Source organism: Medicago truncatula, chromosome 3, assembly GCF_003473485.1.
Source record: "Medicago truncatula cultivar Jemalong A17 chromosome 3, MtrunA17r5.0-ANR, whole genome shotgun sequence".
Taxonomy (NCBI): Eukaryota; Viridiplantae; Streptophyta; class Magnoliopsida; order Fabales; family Fabaceae; genus Medicago; species Medicago truncatula.
In genome coordinates, this window is record NC_053044.1 from 45,470,836 (window position 1) to 45,490,702 (window position 19,867).

Here is a 19,867-nt window from a genome sequence, read left to right on the forward strand (position 1 = left end):
ATATACTCCCTCCGTCCCTGTATATAATCTCCTTTTGTTTTTTTCACATTTCTTAAGAAAATTTGTTAATGTAATTAATGTGTCTATTTTGTGTGTTAATATTATCAAATTATTCTTTGTTTGTATGTATGTTAAATTTGACTTTTCATATTTCAAGATAAATTAGCAGTATTAATTATGGGTATGTTTAGGAAAAAAATAATAAATACATGACTATATTTAGGGACAATTTTTTAGTGAAATGTGTGGTTATATATTGAGACCGAGGGAATATTTGAAACGAACATAGCAAAAATAGAAAGTACTAGTTCCTTATAAAAAAATATAAAAAAAAAAAGTACTAGTGTCAAAGGTACTCCTCCGGACAGACAATACATCAAAACGCGTATGCCAAAGACATAATAATGATTAAAAATATCGCATCAAAGTAAGCAAAGGAAAAAGAAAAGAAAAAAAAGGACAAAAATGATGATAATGCGGATATCCAAATAGCATGGGATTCCTAAAACATCGACCACAAATTCAGATTTTGTGGCAAAAATATCCACAATACGCAGATGCACATTTCTCACAAACTAACCAAACAACTCACTTGACAACAGCCGCAGTAGTCTGATCCCAAGTACTTCCATTGAACTAGCTACTTAAACTTAAAATTATCTTATTTATCTGTCGAAACTGAGAGCTTCAAAGCATGGCTTTTACATCAACTGCTCTACAATATCCATCCACATCATATTTACAATCCTTGGTACCTTCCTTAGAAGGTACACGTGATCAAAATTCATGGTGTGTCAGAGTGAGATCATACAAACCCACTTCTCAAAAATCACAACTGAACTTTGCAAGAGGGATTACAGTCCAGAGCGCAGCCACAAAACCAGCCAAGTCACCAGGTATCTGTTCTGAGTTACTCTTCCTGAATTAAATTGTTACAGCACTTTAAAGACGTGATAGAAACTTAACTTAACTTCACTTTGTTTGGAGGTAATAGCTGAAGAAGAATGGAAAGTTAAGCGAGAATTACTGCTGCAAAAAAGGGTAAAGCTCTACCTCTCTATCATCTGTGCCCCGCATACTCTCCTGAATGCACAAATAAGAACACCTGCGCCTTTAGCATTTATATTAAAGTGCGCAAATAGAAATTTCATGATAACTAAAAGATTGAAATGTTGGGCGAAGCATATGAAATTCTATTTAATAATAAACAGCAAGGATCGGATATAGTACAATCTTTGGATATGTGATTTCTCATTTATATCACATGCAAGTTTATCTTTGATCTAATATTGCAGGTAAAAAGTGTGGAGCCAAAGGAAGCTCTGCGCCTTCAAAAAGAAAATAATTTTGTGATTCTTGATGTAAGGCCAGAAGCAGAGTTCAAGGAGGTTAGTGAACAAGTTTTACAAGCCTTGTTTTCCAGCTCCAATGTGCCTGTACATTCATGTTGCATTTTCTGTGTCTCTCTTGTGCTTCTACTTGGGTTTAATCGATTGTAATATAGGGTACTAAGAAGAAAAGAAACTGATGGATTTGACTATGATGAATGCAGGGCCATCCCCCGGATGCAATTAATGTGCAAGTATACAGGCTTATAAAAGAATGGACAGCCTGGGACATTGCCAGACGTGCTGCATTTGCATTTTTTGGTATTTTCTCTGGCACAGAAGAGAATCCCGAGTTTATCAAGTGTAAGATGAATTTGCCTCAACGCGCAGTTCTTGAATTCGTGCATTTCTTGTTTTCTGAAACTAAATATTTGATTCATGCGGCCAGCTGTTGGTGAACAATTAGATAAAAATGCAAAGATAATAGTAGCTTGCTCAGCAGGGGGAACAATGAAACCAACACAAAATCTGCCACAAGGTCAACAATCTAGGTATTAAATTATCTCCCTGGTTTTCTTAGCATGATTTTGTCTCCCTGGTTTTTCAATATTGCTTATATAATTTCATATATGCCGTAAGAATATATAACTTCATGTATGCTGTAAGAATATACAGTACAAAACTGGTTGACAACAATTTATGAAATCACTCCATTATTTACGCAAGCCGATACCAACTCACCTTTTGAGTGTGTTTGCACTTTATAACCAACCTCAGATTCAAAGACATTTAAATTTTAGAGGACAGGATGAATGACATTCGTATTATTGTAAACCATCCTGCCAATTTGTTTCAGTAATCATGTGATATAAGACCAGAGAGAGTAATAAAAAGACAAATTAGTTCTTCATCGGCTAAAATACACAAGGGAAGGTGCCGTTAATAACTTGGATTGCATGGATGTAAGAATAGAGAAAGTGATATAGCTGAAAGCTGCATGGTGCATACCACTTTTCATGTAATTGTGAAATATAATATTAAAATCATTGATTGGCTGCTCTAATGATCACATTTTTGTACTTTCACAGATCTCTAATAGCAGCTTACTTGCTAGTCCTTAATGGGTACAACAACGTCTTCCATCTAGAAGGTGGGCTTTACAAATGGTTTAAAGAGGATCTGCCAGCTGTAGCAGAGGAGTGAAATATTGTCAGCATTGTGCATGCCGAGAAGTCTGGACCTAGTTTTGACCATAATGAGGATGCTGATACACAAAGGACAGAACGGATGAACTGAAATGTAAACATTGAACTGGTGTAGAAATTTAGTATGAGAGAAAATGTCATGTTACGTTCTCTAAAGATTGCCTCCATAGCTTTAACATGAAAGGATTTATTTATTAGCATCATGTTATCACTTAGCAGCATTTTGCAATTCACTGATGCACGTGAACCATGTTTTGGAACCACAAAAGCACCCTTTCAATTAAAATACAAGAAAAAGGTATTTGTTTAACCTACCATTGCCTAAGCCTTTAAAGATGCTCTTGCCATTGCTAGTGCTCCATCATAACTTTGATTTCCTCCAATAAAACCACTCATGTGCGCAAAAGTACAATCTGGGATTCCAGCAACCTCAGATAGCCTGTCATTTTCCAAACCCCTCCAAAGATATGGTAGTGGTTTTCTGTTCTCATATGTAGCAGGTGAAATTGCCACTGCCTGTATTCTCCATGTTTCACTCCTATCATCCTACAAGTAGAAATTGTATTACATAAATCACAGATCAAATAGTAATTTATAATTGAATAGGAAAATAAAGAAAATTTTGGAAGTTTACAAGTTTCCTTGATTAAGATTTACCAGAAAATAAGGATTTTTTGGGAGGGGATGCTGAAAATGATGGATGCTTATATTCAATTTCAGATTGATTGATTAACTTAGCCAGACAAACCTACCTGGTAAAGAACATATTTGATGGAAGGATTGATTTTCATTTCCTCCTCGAGCTCATGTATGTGAAGCTTCCACTGTGGAATAAGTGAGAAAAAAGAATAGTTAAAAGGATATTAAAAAGTCAAAACCAAATATTACTTTCCCTAGCAGATATTGTTCTTTACTTGCTGTTTGGTATGTAGAGAGTAAACTATCACTGTTAGGAAGTTATTGAAAAATTGCGTCATATAAGTTAAATGGCTTGTGTGCTTACAGGACAAGATCGATTTAGTTTTATGATCTCTCCACTAGAATCAATAGTTTCTCTTGCTGCAAGACACTCCATAACAATAGACTGTGCCGGTAACCATGATTTTGCATAATAATTCACATTCTGTAACACGAGGAAAAAAAGATTATATTTTTGCCAGAAACTAAAATGATTGTTCAACAGGAAGTAAGAAACAATATAAACAATTAAACACAGGGAGCAGCAGAAATCAAATATGGACATTCCAAAACAGTCTCACCTCCACAAACTCACCACCAGCCAGAGCCATTGCCCGATGAAAGGCCTCATTCTCTGCATCAGCTGACTGATCAGAATCGATCCAGTCGAAGTTCAATCGTTCTACTCTAAATGCCAAGTCTGTGTTGATTATGTATTTCGGAGATTCTTTCAAGTCATATTGACTCACTCCATTATCCACAGCATCAACTGCCTTAAAAATAAAACAGTATTTTTAACAGACAGAAACATCTCAAGACTAATTAATTTTAACCACCAAGATTTCAAGAATGAACACGAAAATGTGAATGCATAGTAAAACATTAATAAGACTTTGACATCAAATTCAACAACTAGTTGGTTAAAGCAATTCAGTCGAGGGTTAATGAATATAACACGTGATCGTATCTCACTAAACCACGATTTTGAACGAAAATAACCACGATTTTCAGGTGTATATTTAAACACAAAATGTAGTTAACGAATTTTCATGCATATTTTAACACTTAAATCGCGTATATTTGATCGTAATTGAAAATTATGATTAGTGACGGTTAAACAGTTGTGACACTTTGTTATATTTATTAGCAATCTACTGAATCAAATCAACAACATATTTTAAATGTGTTAACCATATAATCTATTGTCGAAATTTGATGTCAAACTTGTGTAAAAATAACACAACTCATACTAAGATTAATTACCTCTACAAAGTTTCTATATATAGCTGGATATAACTGGTGTACATGAGGATGATCTTCATCAAGATGAAGCACATTTGCAATTATCTCCAATCCAAAATGCTGCATGATTAACGAATATTGAACAATAAATTCGGTTTTGATTAATAATGAAGAAACGAAAACAGCAAGTGAGTGAATAAGAATGGAAGAAAGACCTTGTAGATAAGTCCAGCGCTACTAAGCTTAGTTACGAAACCATTTCCAAAAACTTGATCGAAATCCCTTTGATGATGATCGTAACGGTGTCGTTTCGGGTCATACACGCGTCCAACGTCGACTACGGCATCCAATACTTCGAGAAGGTTCGAGTCTCTCGTTCTAACGATATCGGCGCCGGAGAAGAGTTTGGAAAGACGAAGCATGAAGCAAGCGAGTGCTTCGTCGCAGTGGAAGGTTCCATTGTGAGTGCCCACGCGCTTCGCGCGTGACGTGGAGAAAGATGATGATAGAATCCTGCGAAATGATGGAAATGTCCTGTGCCACATTTTCGCAACTTCGGCCTTTTTTTTCAGCTTTCTCTACTGTGTTTCAGAGCAACGGAGAAGAAGATATTTGCAACGACGTCGTTTGTCAGTTTATCTTGAGAGAGACGTAGTTTGGGTTGTGTTGATGGGCCTTTTTTTTCGTTTTGAGTTGAATACTAATGATTTTACTTCTGCTATTTTCACCCTCACTTGTTACAAAGTTACCAACCACACCACACCCATTCTATATTTTGTTGCTATATTATAGATACCTCCGTAATGGAATTTACTGGCAACACGAGGTGAATTTTCTCCTTTCAATTAAATTTTCTCCATAAACTAAATTTAAATATTTAACTCTGACCACTTGTTTAAGAATTGTGATTTGTTACCACTTGAACTAATTCATTTTTGACACTTAACAATGGAAAAATTATTCAAAATATATTTTTCTCTTAAAAACAACACTCACAAACCCATTTTAGACTTTTAAAATAATCAATTTTTGAAACATTTTTTAATAAATACATTTTTTGAGTTCAAATGTTTTTATACCTTCTATAAATGCATAAATCATAATGGTGTCCGATATCTTAAATTTGGAGAACGGTTTGTTCTAAGCAAAAAGCAAATGTTAATATGTGTCATATGAAACTAACAGGTGAGAGTAACACAACTACCTGAATTTAGATAGAGCTAGGTCAACATCCAATAGAGCCTCGACATTATCTTCTTGTATGGTTTGCAAGTTCTGGAAGCTAGGAGACAACAAACTTGTAATATCCTCTAATCAAGCTTCAAGCACACGGCACTTTCAACACCTATTTATTTTATTTGAAAAATTTACATCAACCACAGGCGTAGAAAACAAGTTAGATTGGGCAAGACTTAACTTAAGTAGTTATCACTATCAAAAAACTTAAGTCAAATGCATCTAAAAGTTCTTTAAATTTTTCGTTTTTTTGAGTAGTCTTTAAGTTTCAAAAGTCTCAAACAAGTCCTTTTAGTTTTTGAATCGTTTCAAACAAGTCCTTTTAGAGGATGATGGTGATGATTCAGATGATAACAACAAAAAGTATTATCCATCATTTGTCATGCCTAAAAAGATGACTAATTTTAAGTGGGTGTTAGGAGCCAGATTTGGTACCAAAGATGAGTTCAATGAAGCAATTACCAACTATGTTATCTACAATATGACTTGTTTGAAACGATTCAAAAACTAAAAGGACCTGTTTGAAACTTTTGAAATTTAAAGACCACTTTAAGAAAAAACGAAAAACTTAAAGAATCTTAAGATGTATTTGACCAAAAATCTATTAAATTTTTTTTTAAGTTGCCGAGCATGTTAAGCTACTTTAGTTTAAGTTGTCCAGCATGTTAACCTACTTTAAAAGACCTGCTTGTTGGTGTAAAAACAACTTTTTAAATGCCCAAAAATTCTAATTTTAGAATTGGTTTTTTGGTCGGGGTGAAATAATTTTAGTGTAACTTAAACTTGATATAGGCTATTTTTTTTTTTTTTTTTTGAGGGAAAGATATAGGCTATTTTATTGACCATTGTCTATGGATTGACATATTTCCATCTAGAACATCCAAACCGTGTATACATTTGAGCAACCTTCTTTATATATTCTTGAAGCCAATAGAATTTGATTTCTTCTTTCATGGTCAAAAAGTCCACAAATTAATGTAAGTTGTAGGGAACATTCCCAAATCAACGGCCTCAAATTTGAGAACCCTTATTCGCTAGTCAGTGGCTCTAAACTCTAAAGACCTAATTACAAGTCTTATTGTCTCATTTATATCAAAAGCAATGCTTGCCCAAATGAAGAGTATTTAAATAGATTCATCATGACCCTAAAATGGAATTCAAAAATAACACAGCGTGTTGAATATCAAAACTCAGTATTAAACAAATAATATGAATTCATTCTAGTTCTATCTGTCTAACCATAATTATTTTTCTGTGTACATACAACAAACGAATTGTAAATTATAAAAAAATAAAAATCTAAAATAAAAATCTGCAATAATTGTTAGTAGCAGCTAGCAAATAACTGGCAAACAACTTTACAATTTTCTTAAGAAAAACTTAAATATTCCAATCGGATCTAATTTATCCGACCCGACCCTCAATTCTTGACGGAGTTTCTTTCTCAATGGGACCCGAATTAGGAACCGATTCATCCTTTTCCTTCCTCCTACTTCCCAACCGCAAAAGCCCATACAACTTCCGAAACTCCCTCACCGTATGAACACTCTCTCTACATATCACAGCACTTGTATCATTAACTTCTTCGGAGCTTCGACCCGAGCCACTATGACTCAACCTCTGCCCCGAACCGTTTGATTGAACCTGCATGGCAGTTATAACGGTTTTCAAAGCCCGGCTCGGCGAATTCCGGTTCGATATCATAATCTCACCAACCTCAGCCGGACTAAGCCGGGCACCGGTCTGATAAAAAACCTCTTCAACCTGAGGGAAAAGCTTATGCTCCTTCAACCCTAAATAACTGCTCGCAAGAATCTTGAAGGTGGAGAAATCACATAAGGGGAAATGTATGTGAACATCGATTCTTCCAGGTCGCAACACCGCTTGATCAATCTCATCTTTTGTACCATTCATCGTGAAAACCATCACGCGTTCTTCACCGCAACATGACATGATTCCATCCATGAAATTCAACACGCTTGATATGTTTACACCCGTTGATTTTCCAGCTAATAAACGATCGAGATCTTCGATTAAGATCATCGATTTTGGCGTCGTTTGCATCAGGAGTGTTTTCCAATCTGAACCGTCGATTATCTTCGAAACATCGATGTCGTAGACGTCGTAACAGAGAAACTTCGCCATCGCAGCGACGAAGCTTGATTTACCGGTACCGGAAGCACCGTAGAGAAGGTAGCTTCTCTTCCAAACACGGCCTAAACGGTTGTAGTATTGCTTTGACTTTATGAACTGATCTAGATCTGTTTTCACTTTGTTTTTCAGTTCTGCGTCCATTGCCACCGTTTCGAAGGTTGCTGGATGAGTAAATGGAACCGATCGCCACCGGTATGTTTCTCCAGCGACGGAATTCATAAACAATTTTATATCCTTCTTCCTCCTTTGTTCAAGTTCGTCTGCTACTGAGAGAATGTGTTGAAAATACTGCTGAAAAACTCTGCGCTTATCCTTTTTCTTCATTCGAAGCACGAGAGCAGAAGCGGAGTCGCCAGCGACGGTGTTGTTCGTCCATGAAAGCTTAGCTCCCAAGAAAGTATCATGAACAATTTGATTAGCATCGAGGTGGAGAAAAATATCCGACGGATTGGGACCAGAGAACAGGTTTGTGAAATCAGCATCTTGAACGGAAGGTAGTGAATCAAGGTAGGTGAGAATTTTCCGGTAAAGTTGATTTTCCCGGAAATTATGATCATAGAGAGGAATTTTAAACGATTGATGAAGATGAAGACGATTTTCTAACGAAAGCCACCAATGTTTGAGAAAGTGTAAAGCAGAGGTTTTACGAAAGAAACGAAGGATTAAGTAAGAAAAAACAAAGATGAAGAAAATTGAAGAGATTGTCATGGAAGTGACCCCAAGCCAAATCATAATTCAGTTGAGAATTTAATAATAAATATTGATCTAAGAATCAATGAATATAATGGTGCGTGCGTTTGGATTTGGGAATATTGGAATGTAAATGTGTAATGTTGTTGATGCACTTTGTATATATCAACAGTGTAAACTTTGAACAGGTCATTGTTTCCGTAAGGTCAGTTGCCGGCAAATTTAATATTGTTAATAAATAAATTTAATACGTGTGTTCTTCGTTGGGGTATTTGATTTTCAATTTTTTTGACTCTTGGGAAGCTTACGGCCTCCTACGCTAACACATTTTTCTCTATTATTGTTCATTGTTTAGATTTAGAATCTATTTTCTATTTTCTTTTATAAATTATGTTATTATCGAATGATTATGACTTATGATATATGACTCTTATTAAATCATTTCATGTAGTGGGAACCTTAATTCATTTAAAAAAGGACACTCCTATTGGTAAGTTGTCTTAAATCAAACTTGCTTATATGTATATTTTGTGATATGTGTTACTATTATGCCAACAATCTATATCACGGGTTTTCTTAATGTGCTAAGAAGATAGTACTCCAAGTAACGATGGGTTGTTTTCAAAATTACATCTATGTTATGTTAGTAATGTGCTAAAAACTAACTTCTTGTGGGTATATCGAAGGATCAAAAGGACATTTTTTTCAACAATAATTAATTTATGGTTTAATTAGATTTTTGGTTGTTTCGTATATATTTTTTAGGATGTTTCTTACACTTATTATTATAGGTTTCGATTTAGTCTCTAAGGTTGTAATGCATTAACGACCATTTTGGTGGACATGATAGCAGAAGATAAAATAATTGTATCATATTTGGTCTTGATTTAATGTTTGACGTTTTTTGCTTCTTATAGTGCATCTTTATATGCGATTGTCTTCCATTTATGTATAGATTATTATAATTGAATTGAATTTTTCTCATGAAAAATTAATTCTAAAATTTATCATATCCTCTCATGAATATGATCTAACTTAGAATTAAAAAAAGATCAAATAAGAAAATAAATTACTGCCATATCCCTATAAATATAATATTAAATCCGAAGATAAAAAATGAAATATGATAAAATATAGATATATATGATACAAAAAATTGATTATTTTTTAAATATGCCAAAAAGATAGTATATTAACTCAAACTAATCAAAATACAATAAGTGTTGAGATCAAAAAATCAACTACTTATATGAGGGCGCTTGCGTGACTGGAGATTTAATGGGATTGCAATTAACAGATTTGTTGAAGAAGAAGAAGAAATTAGTTAATTTTAAGGTTCATAACTTGATTTTCAGATTGGATGGTTTGAGTGTAAGAGTGGTAACTGATTATGGAGGAAGAATCATAACATGATTTGTAACTACACTAGAATCATTTTAGGATAGGATTGAATGTGAGTAGTTGTACATGTTTACACTATTGCTTTTAATAAATCTGAACCATCTATTTAATCTATTGGTATTTTTTTCGTGATCCACCGGCGAGAGACCTAATTGGACCCTCACCCTAGAATTCACCCTTAAACATATGTTTAGTTTTTTTTTTTTGTTTGAGAAATTAAACATATGTTTAGTTGAATACTCAAATGATAGAAATCGTATGAAAAACTAACTATTTACTTTTTAATATTATTTGTATATGTTAGATAGTCCCGTGACTAAAAACTCACATCTTCTTGACCAAAAAAAAAAAAACAAAACTCACATTTTAAAATGAATAAGTAGAAAATTCAGAATTCCAACTTTAACTACTTGTATATTATAACATATCGTTCCTAATTGATTTATGCTCATCAATTTTACTTTTTAATATTAAATAAACAGTTTCACGTGACAGTTGAAACGGGAAATTGAAATATTTAAAAGAAGTGCACGTAATAAACTTTTGGCATGGATATTCTAAGTTCGTTAATATTATACTTATGACTTAATTTTTGTGAGTGTCACCAGGCCAACTAAGAAAGAAAAATAATCTAAGCTCAAACATAAAAAAGAAAGTATACCCAAATTGACTTTTTTTAAAATGAAATTGGAATAATTTAATTCACGAAATATCCACATGGAAATCAACTCCTTTAAAATACAAAGTATTATTATCGTTTTGTTTATGACAAGGTCAAGTAGATACAACATGGATTGCAATGCAAGAATTTTGCTCGAAAAAATAGAGGAAAGTCTTCTTTCCTTTCGCGATGGTGAAGTGATAAGCTTATGAGTTCATTATCCTTAGATCGGACAACTTAAAAAAAGTATGTTAAGCTATTATGATAGTAACATTCTTGGATACATGTAAATATTTTTATCATTATATAGTCTCCATTAATAAATATACTACTATAAAAAATTTAAAATATTTGCACGTTATTATTTGATTGGAGAAGTTAATTATTAAAATAATAACCTAATCCGAATATCGTTCATTCTTTTTGTAGAAAAGTTGCTGGTCATTGATGATTTGCCATTAATTATCGAGAAAAAGATTATTATTTTAATAATATCATAAGTATTCATCAACTCGTGAATCATAAAAACCATATTCTGATTTTCTTATTCAACAAAAACATCAAGAATTAAATATAGTGCTACTTTTCATACCCGATGACAAATGGAAAATTCTTGTTAAAAAAGAAGAAAAATAAGACGGAGTCAAAGAGAATAATAAGTAAAGAACAACGAAGATATTATCTATCATTCTCCTTTGATTTTGAAGGTTGTACTAGGAACTCTCTGATTTTGAACTCTTCCATTCAAACATTTTCTCAACTTTCGACCGCTAGCGCTCTAATTTGGAAGAGAAAAATATGATGATAGTCAATGTTAGATTTATTTATATTTAAAACCACCAAATATTTACACTTTTTTACTTAAATTTGAGACAGACTAGAGCCTAGAGGAGTAATACTAGCATTCATTAGCTATATTAAACAAATTGTATTTTTCTCTTACTAATAAAACCATTTTCTTATTAATAAAAATACATAAAAGGAGTTTCATAAAAAAAAAAATGTGTAAAAGGATCAACTCTTTAAAATTAAGCAGTAATGTGAACTTAAATTCCATGTTAAGATAGGGTTTAGGATAGAGTCAGCATCATAAGCTTTATAACCTTAAAAATTAACACCTACGATAAAATAATTGTGGTCACAAGAAGATCAATTCATAACCTTAAAGTTTGTCCCGATAAACATTAATCTTACATCTTGGTTGTGGTTGTGGTCTGCTCAGCCATACATGCAAATGTGTCAGTCTTTGTTAAATTATACAACATGTTTTAGTCCGATGTTAAAAGTTGTTAAGTAATGATGTAAAAACTCGATGATATATGCCTCCTAAGTGGTGGTCCTGCTGCATTCACCGTAGAAATATGCTTTGATGGTGGAAAGTTTCAAATTTGTGGTCCTTAAGACCTTAACCATAATGAATGAATGTGGATGGGAAGAGCTAGTGACTTTTTCAAATGTTGAAGTTAATCATCGCCACCATATGCTGGTGGACCAGAAAGACAACAAATACACATGTATGAAATTACTAACCCACGTTGCATAAAGTATAACCATGCTGAACCCACTCCAAAGCCAGTTATTTCTCTAAGTTCTCAATCATTGATGAACGTTGACAACTTTATAACTGCACCATCTTAGTGAGTCATAGGTTAGTTGGCAATTCTGTGTTAGATCCAATTATACCACTCATGATACAAATCATGTATGATACAGCAATGCATATGAACTTTTGGTCATGTTAGTATCAATATTATCAAAGTTAAGTTTTCTTCGGAATTGATTTCAGATATACCCTTGACTTTGAGTCCGCTTAATCGTTACGGCCTACGCAAGAACCGATGTAGCCTTCCAGACAGGCAAAAACACGATTCTGTACGGATTCATCCATCCAGAGGTTTAAACAATTGTAAAAAATTGTGTTTTTTTTTTTTTTTTTTACCATCTGGAACGGCACTTCAGTACTAACTAGATCGGTTTTTATGATAGGTGGTGGAGAAAAATGCAGCTCTCATATACACATATTAGGATGTATCATATCAACGTATCATATCAAAAGTAGGGCGGTACAACAATATATTTCAATTACCGAACAATAATCATAAATAAAGTCTAGTATACATGGTATGTTATGTTATACAAGATGATTGATGCATGAAATTCTGAGCAAAAGGCAACACTGGCACTTGTATAAATAGTGTATAATAATACAAGTTTGGGAACTAGAATAACCAAGGAAGTAATTGCGGTTGCAATCTGGGCTATGCTAAACGACACATTCTAAAGAAACTCAATTTTAATCCTGAGCATCTACTTGGATGTGAGAAACCCCCATAATCTTAGATAATTCCCTGATTGCAGCTTCAACCTGGGAATCACCTGACTCGCCAGGAAACGACGTTCTTGATGTCATTCTACTGTATTCATTTGCAGCAACCGATGTCTTCCGTGAAGTAGAAAGGGCCTTCTCCAAATCTGCCTGCGATAAAGGTCTAGGTTCCTGACACGTGAAAAATGAATAAAATAGCTCAGTATTTTCAGCTCCGGCGCTCATGATATGAAAAAAGCAACTAAATGACTATCCACGTCATCACAAATTGATCTTTCACATTAATTGCTTTCATTAACATGAGACGCTTTAATCAGACAAAAATAACTTTGGGTGCATACCAGTACCAAATAAAACAGACATACACAATTAATTTGTTCTGTTCTAGTTAACAGAAATTGAATCTTGTAAACAGCATATTTTCACTTCTGGGAAAATTCAAAAAATAAGGCAGAGAAGAAAGTAGAAGAGAATGAAAAATATACTAACACAGGATTGTTCCCCATTCTTCTCATTATGCAGTATTTCTCTAATAGGAAAATATGCGGCCTTCTTGCAAAGATCAAATAGATCTGAACCAGTGTAACCCTTGCATAAACCAGCTATATAACTGAAATCTATGTTATCTTCAACCTTCTCCCCCTTTAAGATAACCTTCAATATATCAGCCCTCTCTTTCCGGTCTGGATATCCAATTTCAAAGGCTTGAGGAAGTCGCCGAAGTATTGCTTCATCAAGTTCTGAAGGGCGATTAGTTGCTGCAAGTACCATAACCCGAGCACTCTCTACACAATAACAAAAAATAACATAAAGCAACAGTCTAATAACTAAATCTCTGTCAAAACTGTCATTTGTTTTGAAAATTTACACAGCAAATTAAAATTTAACAACAAACTACTTAAAAACTTACGATCGGTGGCGAATCCATCCCATAGAGCCATGAACTCAGTTTTCATGTTTAACACAGCCTCATGATCCGATGAACGACGCTGACCTAAAAAACTGTCTACTTCATCGATGAATATAATGGATGGCTGAAGTTTATGAGCCAAGCTAAATACGGCAGCCACTGCAGAACAGTAAAATATTAGTGATTGACCTCAACAGAGAACCACGCTGAAAAAAGCAACAGAAAATAATTTGATCACATAAAAATAAAAAAATTTATACAAACTTATATTGTATAATCAGTCAGGATTTGATAAATGAAACATAGTTAGGTATGCCAGGTTGCCCTTACTAACTGCTATAATGAAGCACTTGGCCCATATGCAGCCGAACAGCTTCAAGCCTTCAAAAAAATAACCACACATTTGCTAATCTGCTGTTATTATAGAACCTATACAGGACTGGCCATCACTAACCATATATACACTCCGCAAGAAGGATCGTACAAGGATGAAAAACTCAACCAGCAAAAACAATAAGGGAGACCTTTTACTCATTCTAAACTAGAATTGTTTGATATATTTTAACCTTATTTCAAAAACCAGTTCCAATAACAACTTCTTTCAGAAAATAGTGCATTCATAATGAATTTACTTTTAACGCTAGAAATTTTTGTCAAATGGCCTTAAATAGATGGATGGAAGGAGCGGAACATTGTGGCTGTGCCCGAGTATCACATGTAACATTGTGGTCGACCCTACTCCTTTTAAGGAGAGAAGAAGCTAAAATTGAATCAGGCCAAAACACCCATAGTGTGGTCAAGCATAGATGAAGTAGCCTGTGATGGCGGAGATTTTTTGGGTCACGGGTATTGCGGTCAACTTTCTGCTGTCAGTAGAACGGTTATGCATGGCAGTCACAGAATTCCTAATTATGCAATGTCAAGTCATGCTTCCACCCCTCACTTGAACCAACAGACACCGGCAGTTAGTGGACCGGTGCCTACAACCAAGGTACATAAAGATCAATCTTACAATCTTGATTCCAAACAGAATCAAAACTTGGTGGGATCATGTGAGGTCGCCATGCTTAATCGTGAAATTGCTTGGGTCGACAATTTTTCATGATTTCACTGGTGCACATAGCAACTGAGTTTCAAAGGTTGGAATGACAGCCTAAACAGGATTTCAAGCATAAATCTAGCTGTGAACTATCTAGCCTCCTTCAATTGAGTTTCTTAGCTGACTTTCTCTCTCGTATCTTTGTTCATGCATCTCTCTCCCCCAGGCTACAACAGAATCTCACAAGAAATATTGGGTTTCAATGAAGAACAACAAATGGAGCCTAGAAGTGGGTTTTTATATGTTGGGTCTGTTTCTCTCGGCCTAATGGCTAACGAGCCAAACCCAAATTGGCCACAGTTACAATATTAAAGAAAAAGATCAAACGGAAAGTTCAAATATAACCTTTGCTTAGGACATACAGCCGGTCGGGCCCAAGCAAATGAAATTTGAATAATATAAGCAGCCACATTCTCTTAATATTCTACAGTAACGTACATCATAATCAAGACAAAAGTGTTTATATGTTCCAGCTTTTAGAGCTTTGAGGGCTAGGTTGATTTTGAGGTGGGTGGTAATATTTTTTAAAAAAAAAAACAAGTGTTTTTATGCTGTCATTCTCTTAATATTATGTTCGTTGGTTAATTAAAGAGGTTTACAGGCATAAATAGGACACAAGGGAAGAGGGATATCATTGAGTGAATAGAGCAATGAGTTTGTTGCAGAACGGAAAAATCCTGAGGAGTGTCTTTGCCCTTTTAAGGTAATCAATAAACCAATCTCAAGGCAAATTGGTTTGTCGTACATTCAAAAATAAAGATTAAACTTGTACTATAATTTCTACAACAAGAACCAAGTCTTATCACAGTATGTGGGGTCGGCTAAATGAATCAAATAACGCCATAATGTTCTATCATATACCATATTTCTATCTAACTCATTAATCCCTATATCAATCTTAATAGTTTCTCTTATAGCTTTGATTGGTCTTCCTCTGCCTCTAGGGATGTGATTATCCTCCGTCTGATCTACTCTCCTTACTAAATAATCTACAAGTTTTCTCTCTACAAGCTCAAACCACCTAAGCCTAGTTTCCACCCTCTTTTCTACTGTGAGTGCTACCCCAACTCTCCTACTATGAATACCAGCCAAGCACAACCTTATCTCTGGTATGCTTAATTTTCGTGTTGGTTCTTTACATCCCAACACTCTGTCCCATAAAAAATATATTGTGCCTTTACCACTGGGCTAAATGGTATTTGATTTGTACAATAATTTCTGTTGAACGAAAATTCCCTTTTCAGCAAAAGAAACTATGTTGGTCGTTGGAACAGCTCTAATCATATATTATCAATTGTAGACATGACTAACCTTACACCTGCAAGTGATACCACTCGTAACAGTGAGTGAAACAAGATTGTAACACACATTCAACTCATATAGCAACAAAGAAGTTATATAGTGTGATTACAATAGTTGGCATGCCAAGCTTTTATACACTCGCATAGAAAGCATCAAACAATTTTATGGATCTTTGCATGTAGACATGCCTTTTATGAAAAATATAAGAGTTCTAATCACTGAACTAAGAAAATCACAACATCCATATCTCTAAACAAAAATTTAATTCATGATTAAAATATGCTACAATATGAATGCTACACACTTACCAAGCTTTTGGGCATCCCCGAACCATTTGCTCATCAGGTTGGATATCCTCACATTAATAAAAACTGCTCCGGACTCCTTGGCAATAGCTTTTGCGAGCATGGTTTTCCCAGTGCCAGGAGGTCCATACAACAGTACCCCCTTTTGTGGTCCAAGGAGTTTGCCATGCGAAAACAAGTCTGGTCGTTGCAGGGGTAGAATAACAAGCTCAAACAAAGTTTGTTTGATTGTTTCAAGACCCCCAATAGAGTCAAATTCTACATCGATGTGGTCAGGATTTATAACATCACACGCTATTACATCCTACACACAATAAAGGGCGCAAATTAAATTAAACATTAAAATGAGAGATAATAACACTTAACTAAGTCCAATATTTTCACAGAAATCTACACAAAAAAAAAAAAAAAAAAAAAGCTCCAGGTCCTGCACAGGATGGTTTTATGCTTGGTATAGCCTTCAAATACTAATACGAACATGGCCCTATATATAAGCTAGAAAAAGGAACCCCGCACAAAGATTGGACAAAAATGTTTTTTTTTATTACAATTTTGTTTTTCAATTATTTCTTCAACCTTGTGTTGCTCTATGCAACTGTATGTAGTAACACATTTCAGCCTGAAATTAGGCATAGAATTAGTGCTGCAGTTTTCATCGGTTTGACAAATTTCAACCCGAAACCGACCTATGCAGTTTTCATCGGTTTGACAACACAGAATTATGAACAAAAAATGGAAATTGGTTCAAAAATAAAAATGAAAAAAGTATTAAAAAAAAAAGGGTACCTCATAGGAATTGGTTTGAATAAGAGGGCGACCAAGACGTTTAGCAATCTCTTTCTTCTGTTCAAGAGCCTTCTTCGATGATTCACGGTTCGGGTCGAGATAGCGGAGACCTGTGACCAAAACCCAGTAACTCAGCGCCGCCCTTGCCGCGTACAACAACAGGTCTTGTAAAACCTTCGTATCTGAAAAACCTCCCATGTCCTTTGAATGAACGAACAATCGAAGATAGAAGTTAAAGTTGGTTTTTCTTTTTAAGTATCCAACCACCGAATTTGTGGTCTGCGAAAATCGAGGGAGGTTTCTTGAAAAGTTAAGAATCTAATATTCAATCAATACTTGCGGATGACGATAGAGTTCGTCCTTTCGCGTAAGTTTCTGAGGTGGGCTGCTTGGGCTTTTATTTTCGTATAAAACCTAAGGCTCTGTTTGGATAACCTAAAACTAACGGAGCGGAACCGAATGGAGCGGAATGGAATGGAATGGAGTGGAACAAAGATTTCATTCCATTGTTTGGATATTATACGGCGGAATGGAACTAATTTCCCACTCCATTGTTTGGAAAGTGGACGGAATGAAATTAGTTATAACTTTTTTATTCCATTTTTACCCTTTTCTTAGAAAATTTCACTATGTTGAATTTATAACTCAAGATACTTAATTATTCTGCAATACTATTCAATTCTCGTGAACACATGAAATGCAGGTTTATTTTGTATTCAACATATGCATAGCTTTAACGTAAAAAAAAAAAAAAAAAAAAAACATATGCATAGCTTTTTATTTTTTTGAGTCAGCACATTAATATTGCAAAAAGGCTAGCACAAGATGTGCAAACAGCCAAACTGTTACAAGGGACATATCAATTAGCGCACCAGTTGTACATGACAGAAAACATATGCAAGCAAAAAATGAATACACCAATACAAAGGAACCTACCCAACATACAGGATTGATGCGCAATAAAAAAAAAAAAACCTTCCATAACAGCTAAAAGCCTAAAACAAACACAACAGAAGCCTATAGCAGAACCAATAAAAAGGCTGATGTGAAAAAAATGAGGGAAAGATGCGCGCTTGAAATTGGGGAATGAAAATTGAGGACAAAATGGTAATTATATTATTAATGTGGTTCCATTCCATTGGATACACCCCAAATTGGGTGGAATGAAAAATTGAAGGAATGAGTGGTATTGGATGGAATGGGTTCCATCATACTCCATTCCATTCCATCCCTTTTTTACAAAACCAAACAATGGAATGTGGCTCCATCCCACTCCATTCCATTCCATTCCACCACTCACCACCAATCCAAACATAGCCTAAAGGGATCGGGTGAGGATAGTAAAAAACCATTTAAACCTCTCAAAAGTTGTGTTACAGTATAGTAACAAATTTATGGAGGATATGAGTTTCATCAATGGATAAATTGTCCAAGACAACTTAAGTTTAATTTCTGAGTGAAACAATAAAGGTTAACTTAGGTCTTATTTTATTTATCTATCGACCAAATTCTAAATGGACTGTATATTAAACTGATGTAGGCACAGGTCCAAAGTTTAAAGGTTTGATTGTGATTTAGTCGGGGTCGGATTAGTCTCGAACCAAGTACCTCAAGATGCAAGAATAATTCTGAAATCTAATGATCTCTCGAAAGATGGGCATTATTTTTTTGTATTCTAATACATAATGTTCTTTTTTTACAAAAATACTCCTAAAGAAATTTATGAAACATTCCAAATTTTCTTAAACCTTTTTTCCAAATAAACTTCTTGCAACCCTTAGTTGACCCTACACCAACAATATAGGTCTCCTATGCAAATTGCATATATTAAAAAAATTGATAGTGCAATTAATATATATATATTATTTAAAGATATTAAATACTAAATTGTTTTTGGGGTTATATTTTAAAAAATAATAATAAATGCATCTAAAAATTGTGGGGCGAGAGTTTATAAGTTATTAAGGAGGGAGAGAGTTAGTATCTTAAGGTTTTAACTTTTCGTATACAATGTTGTCGTTCAATTCCATATCAAGTGGTTGTTTAACTATTTGATGTATTGCTAATTTTTTTGACAAAAACTATGATTTTTTTAGGGGAAAAACTACATGATATTGTTCAACTAAAAAAATAAAGAATTAAATGATATTTGTGGTATATTGAGGCTTTGAACACTCATAGTTATCAATATTCTCTATACGGGTCATATGAGTATGGGTATTAATAAAGAGTAATATTATTTGAACAATTATTTGATTGACAACTTATGCGATATCAACTTAATTACTTGCATACACTTTGATATTCCTAAAACCTCTACTCTAAGCAATCTTCAGTCAGTGTAAAAGCCCCCAAAGTTCAGCTTCTAGAACAGAACATGGAGTAATTTTTGCAGCAAAACCATATATAAAGCTTATATCATCGTCTCGAAGGATGCTGTCACAAGATGCCAAGTTCTCTGTTCTCGTGACCGCTTCATATATGTTTAATGCTACAAACTCTCTGATTATATCATATATGATTATAGCTTTGAATTATCCACAA

General features: G+C 34.3%; 4 protein-coding genes across 9 annotated transcripts; 1 reads left to right on the top strand and 3 right to left on the bottom strand.

The window, feature by feature from the left end:
- Nucleotides 1-481: 481 nt before the first annotated feature.
- LOC11430807 (MYG1 exonuclease) lies at nucleotides 482-5,107 on the bottom strand. 6 transcript variants are annotated; one of them, XR_003010571.2, is made up of 8 exons: nucleotides 4,669-5,107; nucleotides 4,475-4,573; nucleotides 3,793-3,984; nucleotides 3,537-3,656; nucleotides 3,286-3,357; nucleotides 2,849-3,079; nucleotides 1,054-1,105; nucleotides 482-919 (listed from the first exon to the last, which is right to left on the bottom strand). XR_003010571.2 is itself a non-coding variant. In XM_024780073.2 (8 exons), the coding sequence occupies exons 1-6, from the start codon at nucleotides 4,996-4,998 to the stop codon at nucleotides 2,855-2,857; spliced, it is 1,038 nt and encodes a 345-aa protein (XP_024635841.1). In that variant the 5' UTR covers nucleotides 4,999-5,107; the 3' UTR covers nucleotides 482-919; nucleotides 1,054-1,083; nucleotides 2,849-2,854. The 6 variants fall into 6 exon arrangements, 4 of the variants coding, with proteins under 4 accessions (XP_024635841.1, XP_024635843.1, XP_024635842.1 ...); XR_003010569.2 differs by having other exon boundaries at nucleotides 1,054-1,111; XM_024780073.2 differs by having other exon boundaries at nucleotides 1,054-1,083.
- Nucleotides 578-2,736, top strand: LOC11443478 (rhodanese-like domain-containing protein 14, chloroplastic). The gene is made up of 6 exons (XM_003602260.2): nucleotides 578-896; nucleotides 995-1,041; nucleotides 1,296-1,388; nucleotides 1,553-1,691; nucleotides 1,777-1,879; nucleotides 2,417-2,736. The coding sequence occupies exons 1-6, from the start codon at nucleotides 695-697 to the stop codon at nucleotides 2,529-2,531; spliced, it is 699 nt and encodes a 232-aa protein (XP_003602308.1). The 5' UTR covers nucleotides 578-694; the 3' UTR covers nucleotides 2,532-2,736.
- Nucleotides 5,108-6,865: 1,758 nt separating the features above from the next.
- Nucleotides 6,866-8,763, bottom strand: LOC11430808 (AAA-ATPase At2g46620). The gene has a single exon (XM_003602263.4). It carries the CDS (start codon nucleotides 8,573-8,575, stop codon nucleotides 7,094-7,096), a length of 1,482 nt encoding a protein of 493 aa, XP_003602311.2. The 5' UTR covers nucleotides 8,576-8,763; the 3' UTR covers nucleotides 6,866-7,093.
- Nucleotides 8,764-12,651: 3,888 nt separating this feature from the next.
- LOC11430809 (ATPase family AAA domain-containing protein 1-B) lies at nucleotides 12,652-17,698 on the bottom strand. Its single transcript, XM_003602264.4, has 5 exons — nucleotides 17,324-17,698; nucleotides 16,541-16,841; nucleotides 13,832-13,990; nucleotides 13,411-13,706; nucleotides 12,652-13,092 (listed from the first exon to the last, which is right to left on the bottom strand). Exons 1-5 carry the CDS (start codon nucleotides 17,519-17,521, stop codon nucleotides 12,889-12,891), a joined length of 1,158 nt encoding a protein of 385 aa, XP_003602312.1. The 5' UTR covers nucleotides 17,522-17,698; the 3' UTR covers nucleotides 12,652-12,888.
- Between the last annotated feature and the right edge of the window lie 2,169 nt (nucleotides 17,699-19,867).

Coding starts and splice junctions, on each gene's coding strand:
- LOC11430807 (XM_024780073.2), bottom strand. CDS start 4,998: ATGTGGCACAGGACATTTCCATCATTTCGCAGGATTCTATCATCATCT. Junction 3,985..4,474: donor TATATAGAAACTTTGTAGAG/GTAATTAATCTT, acceptor TTTATTTTTAAG/GCAGTTGATGCTGTGGATAA. Junction 3,080..3,285: donor TCAAATATGTTCTTTACCAG/GTAGGTTTGTCT, acceptor TTCTACTTGTAG/GATGATAGGAGTGAAACATG.
- LOC11430809 (XM_003602264.4), bottom strand. CDS start 17,521: ATGGGAGGTTTTTCAGATACGAAGGTTTTACAAGACCTGTTGTTGTAC. Junction 13,707..13,831: donor GGATGGATTCGCCACCGATC/GTAAGTTTTTAA, acceptor GTTATTGTGTAG/AGAGTGCTCGGGTTATGGTA. Junction 13,093..13,410: donor AGAATGGGGAACAATCCTGT/GTTAGTATATTT, acceptor TTCACGTGTCAG/GAACCTAGACCTTTATCGCA.
- LOC11430808 (XM_003602263.4), bottom strand. CDS start 8,575: ATGATTTGGCTTGGGGTCACTTCCATGACAATCTCTTCAATTTTCTTC.
- LOC11443478 (XM_003602260.2), top strand. CDS start 695: ATGGCTTTTACATCAACTGCTCTACAATATCCATCCACATCATATTTA. Junction 1,042..1,295: donor AATTACTGCTGCAAAAAAGG/GTAAAGCTCTAC, acceptor CTAATATTGCAG/GTAAAAAGTGTGGAGCCAAA. Junction 1,880..2,416: donor CCACAAGGTCAACAATCTAG/GTATTAAATTAT, acceptor GTACTTTCACAG/ATCTCTAATAGCAGCTTACT.